The 14,822-nt window shown below is 29.3% G+C and overlaps 1 protein-coding gene across 2 annotated transcripts; it reads left to right on the forward strand.

Annotated features, from left to right (window-relative positions):
- The first annotated feature begins 4,654 nt into the window (after window positions 1–4,654).
- LOC145601527 (NEP1-interacting protein-like 1) lies at window positions 4,655–7,130 on the forward strand. 2 transcript variants are annotated; one of them, XM_081657561.1, is made up of 5 exons: window positions 4,679–5,089; window positions 5,541–5,719; window positions 6,235–6,318; window positions 6,417–6,584; window positions 6,678–7,130. In XM_081657561.1, exons 1-5 carry the CDS (start codon window positions 4,936–4,938, stop codon window positions 6,798–6,800), a joined length of 708 nt encoding a protein of 235 aa, XP_081513687.1. In that variant the 5' UTR covers window positions 4,679–4,935; the 3' UTR covers window positions 6,801–7,130. The 2 variants fall into 2 exon arrangements, with proteins under 2 accessions (XP_081513686.1, XP_081513687.1); XM_081657560.1 differs by having other exon boundaries at window positions 4,655–5,089; window positions 6,417–7,130.
- The last annotated feature ends 7,692 nt before the right edge of the window (window positions 7,131–14,822 follow it).

Genomic DNA, 14,822 nt, shown 5'->3' on the forward strand with positions numbered 1-14,822 from the left:
ATCTACTAATAAATCTAATTTTTTTAGAAACTACTCAATAAAATTTTTTTGTAAGAAACTACCTAATAAAAGGTTAAATGTTGATAAAATATTACATATGGTCGGATTTCCAGCGCCATACTAATTTCCCGACGTTGACCCTCATCAAAACACCCTTAAAACCACTGCGAGGGTTGCTTTTGCAGATGGTAAATCAAGTTTAGAGGGTGGGAAATTGGGGGAAATTAGGGTGGGAAAAGGATTTAAAAAAATGAAAAAAAATTACGTGAGTGGTCAACTCCGGAGAAAAAAAGTCAAAGATAGGATTCCGACAATGATAGATAACATTTCTTATTTAATTTAATAGGTAGTTAATTATAATATTTTTTTATTAGGTAGTTTTTCACAAAAATTAGATTTTATTAGGTAATGTAATTTATTACAATAAATCATTTAAAATTATAAATTCTTATTTGTGTAAGGATCACATACTATCTGTACACAAGTATTTGACTTTGATATTTTTTTGAACAGAATTATTGGTATAGTATAATTAGAAAGATATTATTTGAAGCATACACTAGAAACTTTTATACATTTTAAATACGTACCCATCACTTAGCCATTGATATTTTGAGGGTGCATATCCATGCGTAAGGACCTCAAATTATTTGCGCCTTTTGACTTTTAGATGTATTGGAATAAAGAAAAAAAACATTATTAAAATATACTATATACATACTTGTAACAAATTATAAATCTGGAAGTGCCATCACGTAGCTTAACCAATTCTTAAAATTAAAACTTATTTTTTGACCAATCATGTTGTGACAAGTGTAAATAAAACTTTAAAAAAAAAATTTACCTACTCAACCAGTTACAGGTCACTTGGGATCATTGAGAGCAGATTATCTATAAAGGTCGGATTATTTAAAAATAATCCAAAGGTGGGATTATTTTGAACGGACGGCCCAAAGGTGGGATTATTCCGGACAATTTTTCCATTAGATTATTATCCTAATTTCAATAATCATCTATATTTTAAACCATCCAAAAGTCGTGAACATTTTATTACCCATATATTATGCATGGGAATGGAGTGGCAACTACCACAAATGATTTTTCTAAAAGCAAATTTAAACAATTTTACCTTCTAATTTTCCATATGATTCACTTCAAATGTCATACCTACCATGTATAGAGATGTCAATTCGAGTTATTAGATTAATAATTTTGGTTAGGTATACTTAGGTCGGGTCTAATTCGGGTTTAAATCATGCTTATCATTGCTTTAATGCTGTCAAAAGCTGACCCGACCCGAAAAATTTACCCGAACCTGATTATTAACGACCTGTTTGAACCCGAAAAAATGGTGACCCAGACCCGATATGACTCGCAACCTGAAACCAACCCTAGACCCGAGTTATCCTGAGTATTTGAGACCCGAACCTGAACATGAACCGACGTGGAGATAACCTGACCTTAATATAACCCGTAAATTATTGACCAGAATCAAACTCGACCAGAACCGAGATTGACCCAAACCTGTTTTAACCTGTCAAAACCCAAATTTAACTCGACCTGAATTCAACCCGACCTGTTACTAACCTGACCCCAATGTAACCTAACCTATTACTAACCCGACCCGAAATTCAACCCGATCTGTTACTAAACCGGCCCAAAATCAATACGACTTGTTATTGACCCAACCCATGATGTCATCTCAAATATGAACTAATCTAAAATTGTTATCCCTAATTTAAGTGGAAACAATGTGAATAGATCATAAATTCATCATAGGGTTTGAACTTATCTTCTAAAAATCTAAACTAAACCTATCTTACTGGAATTAATATGAACTTATTATATATATCTTATCTAAACTTATTTGAACTTATTAACTCGAATATAAAGTAATCTGAAATTGTTTCCTAAAATGAGTTGAACCAATGAAAAATAGATCAGAATTGGGTCTGAACATATCTTCCAAAAATCATAACTAAATCTATCTTATTATCAGAATTTGGACATGTTTTCTTCCAAAAATCATAACTAAATCTATCTTATTATCAGAAATTGGACGTGTTTTGTTCAGCTTAATTTCAGTTCAGCTCCAATCAGTTCAATTCAGTTACTAAGCTAATTTCCTTCATTCTCTCATAAACAATTCATTTCAACTCTATTTAGTTTAGTTTAGTTCAGTTCATTTCAGCCCCAATCAATTCAGTTCATTTGTTTTTAGTAAATCGGAATAGACCCTTAATATGAACTTTTTATATCAATCTTAAATTTACATGATCTCATTAGTTCGAATTTGAACTTTTATGAAATTATTTATCCCAAAATAAGTGAAAAATGTCATAAATGAAGAAATTCATGATTAAACAACGATAATCCATGAATTGTTAACAAACCCTCCTAAAAAATGTACCCGAACCCAATATGACCCGACCTGATATCAACCCGAGTCCCAAATTAACCCAATAATTGAAACATGAACCCAAACATGACCCAACGTGATTATAACCCGCAAATTATTGAATTGAACCCAACCCGACTCAAATGCGATAATAACCCTAACTTGTTTTAACTCGTTAAAACCCAAATTAAACCCGACCAATTATTCACTTGACCCGAATGTAACCCGAGTTGTTATTAACTTGACCCAAACCCGATAAGATGTATGACCTGACGTGACCCGACTCAAGCGTGAGTGCGTGACCCAACTTGAACTCGACTCGCATAGGTTACAACCCAAATTGACCCGACCCGAGTTGACCTCACCCATACTAACCTGACTCGTTTACCCAAAGTGACACCTCTACATTGATTCATCGTCCCCATTCAAGTCGAAATTTAAATAAGCCATTTTCAGATTAGGTTTAGTCGAGACGATTGTTGACGCCATTAATCATGCTTAATAAATTTAGGTTAATAATATACACAACTCGTAAATGTTTTCTAAATTAAAATTAATTTTGTTAATTTAATTTTATATGATAAATCGCGCATTAATTTATGTAATTAGAATTCAATTTAAGTTAACATGTCTACTTTTGGCTCTTCATATACTCATAAGGGTTGCTTTTATTTGTAATTTTCCCCTTTTTGTTAAGTTTAAAGTAGGTTTTAATACAAGTGATTTTACATGCCTTTATAACTAACCTTATTAATTTAATTAGAAAATAATTGATGTCATCAAGTAATCCTAGTAAAAACAATCACCCAAACCACTGATGAGTAACTTTGACTCCTCCAAGATTTCAACAATAAAATGACACTTAGCCAATGCAATTCATGAATTCAACCTTTAATTTGGTCGAGGAGGATTGTTGTCTTATTTCAACAACTAATTTCGTGCACTGTTATAAACACCTTATGAGGTGGGATTTTCCAATATTTAACAATCAAGAAACATTTAGCTGGTGTAAATCAACCTACAATCATCATTCATAAATGATAGATAAACTTAACTTCAATTCATATAAACCAATGCGAAGCAAATTTTAATCTATTTAAATAAAATACAAATTAAATCAAACTAAACATAGCTTAATCTCAAAAATGATAGTCCAGTTTAACACCAAACATTTCCGAATGAATCACGAGCAATACAAACTACCAATGAAGGTGGGAGATTCGAACCTGTAACCTAATTTATATCAGTACCTCATTATGTGGATGTTTGGTTAGCTGACTTGGAATGGATCGATATGAAATCGTATTAGAGTGATATGGATTTTAAATATCATACTAGTATGAAATTAGGGGATGAAGTGAGTATGAAATTTTAGATATGGTAGAATTAGGGTCTGTTTGGATTGACTGAACTGAATTTATTGGAGTTGAACTGAACAGCTGAACTGGACTGAATTGAATATTTTATGAGAGAGGGAAATTAAGAACTGAACTGAAAATAATATGAAGAGAACGGGCCCTTTGAATCCTCTTAATCGATATGACATTTCATAATAAAAGAGACTAACCAAAAAACGAAATGAATGAACCCTAGACGTATGGTCAATTTAGTATAAGACCTTGTTCTTTTGAGCTTATGGGCAGAGCAGAGCAGGGCAGAGCATAACACAACAGAGCTAAGCTTCCACACATTGCGGAGTAGAGCAGAGTAGGGCAGAGTAGGGCATGACACAATAGAGTAGAACAGATTTCAGTAGAGCAGATCACGACAGGACAGGACATGACATGACAGAGCAGTGCAGAGTAGAGTAGAGCAGAACAGCTCTAAAGAGCAGGGCCTAAGTGCGTGTAAGGACGCCAACTACTAGTAAGTACTCCGTAGTTGCCATATCCCAAGTCCCGAGTCCCGACACATATATACTGGATCGGTGCTCCAAAATAGGTGCTATAACATCCAATCCAACAATCTCTATATATTTCAGCTAACCTAAAATTTTCATTTATACAAATATATATTTTTATTTTGGGTAATGCTATACATAGCCCTTAGGGCTATATATAAGCATTGAATTTACTCTTGGAAAATGTATAAAGTTAGGAATTCATGACAAAAACACGCGCAAATCGGTGTAATTAGTGTGTTTTTGTCATAATTTTCTAAATTTAAACAATTTTCAAGAGTAAATTAAATGCTTATATGTAGCCCTTAGGGCTATGTATATCATTTTCCTTTTATTTTTTATAAATTAAAATATAATTCATTCCAAATCCCTATTTCTTTGAAAATTTCTCTTTCTAATTTCTATTCTCGTGTCAATGAAAGCGATACCCTCATAAATTCCCAGGCTATTAGATTTCAATTTTGAGAGAGGCTATAAATTCGAGTTGGTGGACGTAGGTTTCCCTTAGCTACTAAGATTTCTGATTTTTCCTCTTCATTTCTTCTTTATAAATCCCTAAATTTAATTATTATAAACCCTATTTAATTTGATCGATTAATTTTTTTAAGGAAATAACTGTTTCTGGGGAAGCTTAAAAATGGAATTTTACTCATACCCATCTCAACAAATGGCTTCATCTTCCTCAATTTTGTGTAATTTGGGCGAAAAAATTCGTGGAACCCTAAGTTTTGCTGTTTCTGTGACTCTTGGGAGTCTTTTCTCTGCCTTCTTCACATTCTGTTTTGCTTTAGGTTTGATTCTTCTCTCAATTTTTGTCATTTTGTTGGATTATTTTGTTGTTTTGTTCATAATTTGATTTGGGTTTTGGTTAAATTTGCGTTTTCTTGTTAATTTGATTGTTGGGTACTTCATTTTTATCTGTATTAGATATTTCAATTGATCTGGTCTTTTTGCTTTTGGGGTTCTGGGAAATCCAGATATTTTTGTTCCATAATTATTTTAAAATGAAATATTATTCTATTGGGTGATTTTTTTAGATTTGACTTGATTTGTTGTGTGTTTTTGTCTGATCACTTTCAATTATGGTATTAGATGAAGGAAGTAGTCAATTTATGCGTTTTTTTTCCTTTTTATTTTTTATATTGAATTTGGCTGGATGAATTTGGTAAAGTAATTGAATTTCATGTTTTAAGAAGAAGATTAAACAGAGTATTGTGATTTATGTAATGGCTTATGATGCAGTTGGAACACTTTTGGGAGCCATGACTGGTGCTTTGATAGGCCAAGAGACAGAGAGTGGATTTGTAAGAGGAGCTGCCATTGGAGCTATCTCTGGTGCTGTTTTCTCAATCGAGGTTTTCGAATCATCGGTTGTTCTTTGGCGATCAGATGAATCTGGCATTGGCTGCCTTCTTTACTTGGTATGAGAGGTTTTTTGCTGCTTAATTGATTTGATTTCTGCCACTTTTTTTTGAATTTTCATGCATTGTTATTATGATGACATAGTTAGCCTTTTAATATCTAATAGCAAAACAGCAAAAATTAACTTGTGTTATGAGATCAAAACAAGAACATTGTGCAATGGACTGTACAGGATTACATTATTGTCCATATTTGGTTTTTAAAAAGTTAGGTTAGTGGTTTGGAGCAGAATGATACGGAGTAGTGTTTAATTCAATCAGGTTTTTGGTTGCTATTGATTAATTAGCTTCAATCGTGTGATGACTTTTCTTGTGAAGCTTTTAACCACTAGTAGGTGGGTTTTGTAAATGCTACTCTAACATGGGTTGCATTAAAATGGCCGAGTTTGATTCCTAGACTTGTTTCCTTGTCTACACTTTTAGCAGAGAGTTACAAAAGTTTCTTACAAACATCCTTGTTTAATGTTCTGTATGTATGCCTTCTATGAATATTTTTTTTTCTATGGACTTAACAGATTGATGTCATTGCGAGTCTTTTGAGTGGAAGGCTTGTTCGTGAACGAATTGGTCCTGCGATGCTGAGTGCAGTCCAGAGTCAGGTAATTTTGCGATCATCTATGCTAGCAAGTTGTCTAATACTCTGTATCCTTTTACAATGATGGTTTACTGACTTTGATGAAATCTAATTGTGCATTAGATGGGTGCTACGGAAACAAACTTTGAAGAAGTCACAAATATCTTTGACACTGGCAGCGTGAAGGGTTTACCAGGGGATTTAGTTGAGAAGATACCTAAGATCAAAATTACAAACAAGAACAATAAAGATGCTTCAGGAGAAAGAGTTTCCTGTTCAGTTTGTCTTCAGGTATGTGCTTGTAATCTTTCTGATTGTGCTTTGATTAGATTCTTGGCTTCCTTTGTAGAACAATGTTTAAAATTTTGTTTTAAATGTACTCAGGATTTCCAAATTGGCGAAACAGCTCGTAGTTTGCCCGATTGCCATCACTTGTTCCACCTTCCTTGCATCGATAAGTGGTTGATGAGGCATGCTTCCTGCCCCTTGTGCCGAAGAGATCTGTAATGTATTCACTCCTGTCCAAATTTTGACCCTGTTAACTTATACATCGTATGGTCATTAGTAGGTTTTTTTTTTTTTTCTTTCTAATCTTTACATGTTGAGGTAGTGTTTTTTGTTCATTATTATACCTCTAAAACACCCTCAAATAGATTAGTTATTATAGCTTGTGCCTCCTTTTGTTTATGGTGTTGTATTTGAATTAATGATCTTGTATAAAGCTCGAGAGTTGTGATCATGCTCTTTTTTTCCGTTCTTTTACTGATCCAAACACTGACCTTGCAGTATCTCATAATTGTTATTCATACAGTCATACTTTGTTTTGTTTTTTTTTCATTTTTTCATTTTGACTATGCTAACATTTAACTTAGCTACATGTCGAAACGAATCTCAATATCAAATTACTATTTTTTCATCTAGTATGAATACTATTAAATAGTTAAATACAAATGATGGTTAAACTGCAAACTGGAATTAATGTTTGTTTTTTTTTTTTTTTTTTTTTTTTTTTTTTTTTTTTTTTTTGAGAGAAATGGAATTAATGTATATTATTGTGTACATTGTTGTTAAATCTATACTTAGTATTTAAAAACACAAACCATAATTTTTCATATGACACATGTCATCACTAGTCACTCAATACCACATATGACACATGTCACCCCTTTTAATCTTTTTGTTTAAGTCTTAATGTATTCCATAACTTGCAAATTCAATTAAGAAAATGAAATGTTTCATTTCCATCATAATAAAATAAAGTTGAACCAATTAATATGCTTCACATAAACATATGAATTGAATTATATAAAAATTGTCTTTTTAATTCCTAAACTTAAAACATAACTTAAACTAATATGTCATTTCATATCCTACAATCTTCATGTATATATACGTAACTAAATTTCATTATCTTTTTCCATTGATCTACCCTCATTCTTTTTTTCCCTTTTAGTTTTAGCAATGAAACAATTACTTCGTATTTCATATCAAAAGTTTCAACTATTGAAAAACATACCTACATATGAAATAACTTAGGTAAGAACCCGTGCATCGAACGGGCCAAAAGGCTAGTTATTTTTAATGTATACTGTATGTAGTACTCCGTATATTTTACAAAAGTATATAGTATGGAGTAAGCTTTGATTATTAGTCAAATTTTAATAGTATATTGATGAATGATGATTACTCTGTATAAATTAAAAATGTTTATATAGGGTAGTCATCATTATTGTTTCTTATATTTGCGTATTACTTCGGAAAAATAAGAAACAATAATATGATACTACTAGTATTTTGTAAACATCACCTCATATTTTATGAAGTAGTAGTAACAATAGAGTGCATTTAGGCGCATAACAATAGAGTGCAGTATGAGGTTTTTATTATATTTTTTCATTTGATATTTTTCTACAGTGGTACATTTTTGTATATTATAATGTACCATTAAGGTATAAATTGTATTAATAGTACTTTTTCTGTACTATTATACATGTGGTGGTACTTTTTGTTATCTTATGTCGTTGATTATTTTCTCCTAAAATACCTATCACTTATTAGGCTGTAGTGATACATTTTGTCATCCTATATATTTCTAAAACATATAGGTGCTATACGCCAATACTTAACCGTAACAATAATTTGTGGTTGATATAACATTTTTTGTTCCCACCTTCTAGTTAACAATTTGTCATTAACTGAATATCAATTCCTATATACGCCTATACGGAATGTATAGCAAGATTTTAACTTACTTCGTTGTCTTTGCTAACTTAGTCAAAATTCTTTTAGAAGTGTCGATTTTTAGAGTTTGGGCGTATGTAATGTGACAGGAAAAATAAGTAATTCATCATTGATTGGAACAAGACATGATTAAAAATTTAAAACAAGACAAAATTAAGAAGTTAGATGTTAGCTCACACAACACAAACCTTCTCCCATTAATGAGATTAAACTACACGCATTGCTTTATTTTTCACCTAATTATCTTAGTCATGGCTCGGGTGATGCCCTAGATCTCTGTGGGCTTTACCGCTATAGGCTTTGTTTGAGAGAGAGTTGTTAGCTTACTAAGACCTGCTTATTAGAGATTTGATCATACTGAAAAAGCTAATTTAGGTGTTTAGTAAACAGCTTATTGAAAGAATTGTTTGAGCTTAAAACTTTAAAAGGCTTGTTTTGAAAAACCTCAGAGTATTAAACAATTTACATTTTAGTTATTATATACACTAAATCAGCTAATGACTAATGTTTATTACCGCTTATCTTTATACAACCAGCTTTTTATAACCAAACTAGTTATATGACTCTTTATCAATCAGCTACGAACTAGCTACTATCAAACATGGCCATAAAATCATATAACTAAATTTAAACGGTTTTCAATATTAGTGTTTGAATACTTTGAACTCAGGACCAACATTAATTAAGTTAGAGCTCTTACCATCTTATCCATCTTTTAGTATGTATAGATATTCAACTCATATATATTATATACCAGGTTAGGTCCCGTGCCCCCTGCACGGTAATTACAGTTATATATGGTTATAGATTATTGATTGATAAGTATTATAATCATAAATTAGTCGATAAATAATAAAAATATGTGACACATTGATTTTTTTAGTTGTAACTTCTAATACACAACTAAAACAAAAGTAGGCAAAAGTTTTGAACAAATTTTTTTTTTCTTATTGTACAATATGTAACAATTTATTTTAAGAATATGATTTTTGGTTTATAGTTTTTCTTATGTTTTTAGAAACATTTTGAAATTTTTTTATTTTAAATATAATAATTATTACGTATTAATATGGAATATGTATATAAAATAATATTTTTTTTTGTAAATAATTGGTTTCCTTAATCAAAAGTTTTTTTTTAAAAAAAAAAGAAAAATAAATAAGGATACACCAGAAGATGACATGTGTCATTGTTGATGTGTCTTTTAGTATATAGTTATTGATAATTGATTGATATAATTGTGATTTGGTGGGTTTTTTTTTTTTCATTATGTACTTCATATTTTGGAACTCAAGTACAATAAGAGAAAGTTTAGCCCCAAGTCTTAAGACTTGTATGTGACATCATTTTTGGTGATCCCCATTGAAAATGATGTCATCAAATTCTTGCTAGGACTCACTAAGACTTACACAAATTTATCACTTTAGCCCTAAGACTTAAATATTTGACATTTTATATGTAGAAAAGTGTATTAAAAAAAAAGGATAATAAAAATAAAAATGAAGTGGGTCCCAATCTCAAGTCTTAACTTGAGACTTGCTTGAGATTTTTGAAGAAAAACGGGAAAAGTCTTAAGTATAAATCTTAAGACTCAAAATGATGATGTCAACTCAAGTCTTAGGGCTAAACTTGCTCTAATACATTATGTCATTGTTTATGTGGTGACATGTCATGCTAACATAATGATGACATATATCAGCATAAGAATTTTTTCCCATAGATATTTGTATTTCATGGGAATTATATACCTACATCAAATTTATGGGAATTGTATAAAGATGTTTGGTTGACATGAAGGAAGTTGCAAATCATGGGAATTTTGACTTACCTAGAGCGGTTGGGTAATTGTATAACTTCCCATGTTTTGTGGGGAAGTCACAATTCCCATGAATTTGCAATTATCTCATTTACACTTTTTAATGTCAATCAAACAACTCATTCATTTTCATCCCATGATTTTCCAATTCCCCCATTTTCTCTGCGTAACCAAACAACCCCTTAATTTACTTAAACTTATGCTGTGCCGTGATTAAGCTTTAGGGTCCTCAAATTTGCCGGCTTGATTGAATTTAATTATTTCCAAACCTTAATGAGTTAATGTTTTAGGGGAAATGTGCAAATCTTAGATATTCCCTTCCATAGCAAGTGAACAATTGTCTATGTATATTACTCCATCCGTCCCCTTTTGATAGTCCCTTATGGGCATTTTTCACGGGAATTAATAAACATAAATAAGAATAGTAAAATTACATTGAAAAACTAAATTGACATTGGGTATGCAAAAAGTAGAGAAAGAAAGTAATAAAAGTGCATGGGAAAACAAAATTTACATGGGAAATATAAATTTGCACAAGTATTGTTGCAAATTGGAGGGAATTTTGGTAATAATTTAATATTAATGGTTGTTGGAAAAAGCAAATAGGGTGAACATTTTGGGACTAAAATTTACCCATAAGGGACTATCAAAAGGGGACGGAGGGAGTATAAGTTTTGCCTTTTGAATGGTAGAACAAATAGTACTTCGTATTTATTAGCCTATGCGGTTGACCTTGTGAGCACATGTTCCAAATACAATCTTGCAAAATACAACTAATTGTACAATAAAGATCATCAAATATGCACATGAGATACAGTTGTTAATGGCTAAGGTCGCTACTAAAATGAACATTTACTATAACAAAAATGAACATTTTCTAATTGAACATATTTTATAATAATTTTATATTTTTAAATAATCAAATGTTCATTTTCATACAGTATGATGTTCATTCTTATAAAATAAATGTTCATTTTCATGCTGTATGATGTGCATTCTTATAATATAAATATGAGTACGTTCTTATAAAAATAAATATTCATTTTATTTTTAATTAATACAAATTTTTGTGTTTGTTCAGTTGTATAAAATGTTCATTTTTATAATAAAGGATGTTCAATTAACATTAGCATTAAATAGTATTAGACAGTAGCATTTTGTTCATTATTTAAAAACATATCATTGATTTATTTAATTGGTATTAAATCATATAACTCAATTGCAAGATATCCATTCAAAAAAAAAAAAATGAACAAATCAAGGTATTTAACTTGAAGCTTAAAAAAATGTTGATGAATAAGCAATAACATCATATGTTCATTTATTTACAATTGTAATGTTCAGTTATATAATATTAAATGTACAATCTTTTTATATTTTACTTATATATTATAAATGTTCATTTTTATCTAATGCAATGTTCAGATTTAAATATTTATTTTTTTCTATTAAATGTTCATTTTTTTCTAGTAAATATTCATTTGTTGGGCGCGACTATTGATCTAGTCATGCCCAAGACATGTGAACTCGACACAAGGCATGACCCAACACTGTCCAATACCAAATTTGTGGACACACTTATATTTAGACTACTTTGAAAAAAAAAAAAATCAAGTTTAAACTAAGTATATGATGTATAATAAAATACACCCTAAAAAAAATGTATAATAAAATAATGTGACATTTACTTTAATAAATGTAACAAATTAACTTTATTATACACTTAATAAGAGCCAACTTATTTTAGGTATTAAGAAACAAAATATAAACTAGTATAAGAAATAGGACATATGGATAGTATAAAATAAAGGAGCTAAAAATTTATAATAATGCTATAATTTAGAAAGTTGAAATATAGTGGAGAGTATAAAATAAAGGAGCCCAAAATACAATATATAACATTTAAATTAGCTTCCTATATATGTAGTTATAAAATAGCGGGGTTCAATGGATGAAAAAGTTATTTATATTCATTATGGTGTTGATTTGATAACTTATGAACCAATATATTGAGTTAATTTTATGTTAAATATATCTATAATAATTTTACCAACTTATAAATTTTTTTTTCCTCCAAAAAATTCTATTGACTATTACTAAAACATGTTAGGCTTACATAAATCATTTTGGACATATGTCAAGCTATCATTAAAAAATTTCCCACCAAAACATGTCATCTTTAAGGGTTTTTTTATTTTTTATTTTTTTATTTTTATTTAAAAAAAATAATTTAGTTTTTGTTTTTTTCAACTAGATATGTCTGTTCACCTTATTTTCACTTATTTCAGGTGTAATAAGTTCAGATCGGGTTTGATAAGTTTTGATACAATTGGTTTTGTATGGACCCGGTCTACAAAAAATTATTGTAGACCCAAAATTTGACACTTTCAAATAATATAATCACATTGTGGATGATATAATCACTTTTTTAGATGATATAATTATCTTTTTGTGAGTCATATTTTGAATTATATAATCTCATATTAAACCATTTAATGAGATTATATTATTATCTTTAAGATGGTAAAATTTAAAAATCATCTTTTTTGAATGATGTAACTTACTATTTGATACTTTTTATAATGATAAATCCACTTTTTGAGTGATACATTTACATAACAATTTCAGGATGATATAATCACTTTTGTAGTAATATAATCACATTTCTTATGATATAATCACATTCGTATGGTATACTAGAAGGTTGGGTCTACATTAAGTTATTGTAGACCGGGTCTATTCTAGTCTTTATAGTTTTGATAAGGGTTACCTAAGTACAAATTACAACTAAAATAGTTTTAATAAGGTCTAATAAGTTTAGATAAGTTCTAGATAAGTTCAGGTAAGTTCAGATAAATTCATATTGAGTGAATAAAACACACCCTATTCATTAATGCAAGCCATATGACATTTACATTGTATAGTTTTATTGGGAATAACATGCATCATTAAAGTAATATAATGTATACTATATAAAAATATTTTCAACACAACTTTTTATTTTGAAACAAATATTTTCAATACAATTAATCAACAATAAGATTTATTTTTTTTACTAAATTGTAGTTTTATTAATTATTGCCTTATTATTTCATCTTTCTTATATGCATTGCATTTGTTTATTTTACATGAGTTGCCTCATTTATATATTACTAGGGATTATTACACGTGCGATGCGCGCGGTATAGATAGCCCTTTGAGGAGAATTATTATTGATTGCTTTTATGCCATATGCATGCATATTTGCATGGTATTTTTGTATATCTATTTGCATGGTAATTTTTAAGTACTTATTGAGACGAATTAAATAAATAATCACACATCATACAACATAATTATATATTTCGTAATTTTTGTACTACATATATATATATATATTAAAATTAATTTAGAATACTTTGTATTAAATAGTGTTTTATATTACAAACAGAAAAAACAGATTGTTGAAGAGACTAAAATATGTTTTAAATATTAGAATAAGCTAAGTACAAATTAAATAATTAATTAATTTTGGTGATTCAAGAGCCTTTTTAATGCAAACCATATGACATCTACATTGTATAGTTTTATTGGGAATAACATGCATCATTAATGTAATATAATGTATACTATTTAAAAACATTTTCAACACAACTTTTTATTTTGAAACAAATATTTTTAACACAATTAATCAACAATAATATTTTTTTTTTTTTCTAAATTGTAGTTTTATTAATTATTGCCTTATTATTTCATCTTTCTTATATGCATTGTATTTTTTTATTTCACATGAGTTGCCTCATTTATATATTACTAGGGATTATTACACGCGCAATGCGCGTGGTATAGTAACCCATGACCGAGTAACTCAAGTAGCCCCAGTATAGAATGAGGAATTCTTGCATGTATGCATTATAAAGATGTACACAAGAAGTATAGAATCTTAACATAGTTATTGCACAACCTACCTTGTATATATAGAGCATTATTTTGACATGAAAATCAAGCAATACCTAAATTTAGTGTGACAAAAATGAGGATACCTTATTTGATGAGCTAAAATTAAAAATAATAATAATAATAATAATAATAATAATAATAATAATAATAATAATAATAATAATAATAATAATAATAATAATAATAATAATAATAATAATAATAATAATAATAATAATAATAATAATAATAATAATAATAATAATAATAATAATAATAATAATAATAATAATAATACGAGTATATTAGTTGATAAAACTAGTATTGGAATCTTATTTAAGCTTTGAGGGGAATCTATTGAAAGAAAGATGTAAGTACAAGACTTGTATGATTAGGACACATAATTACGTAAAGAGGAAGAATCCAATCAACCAGCAATTAATAAGGTACAAGAAGACTTTTGTTAAGAAAGTTTAAAATAAGACGAAGCATCTAATTTAAAGAATTTGGAATGAAATTCTAATGCATGACTTGACTGGCTGGTCTTTTTAGCC

Source organism: Chenopodium album, chromosome 21 (genome assembly GCF_948465745.1).
Source record: "Chenopodium album chromosome 21, dcCheAlbu1.1, whole genome shotgun sequence".
Lineage (NCBI taxonomy): Eukaryota > Viridiplantae > Streptophyta > Magnoliopsida > Caryophyllales > Amaranthaceae > Chenopodium > Chenopodium album.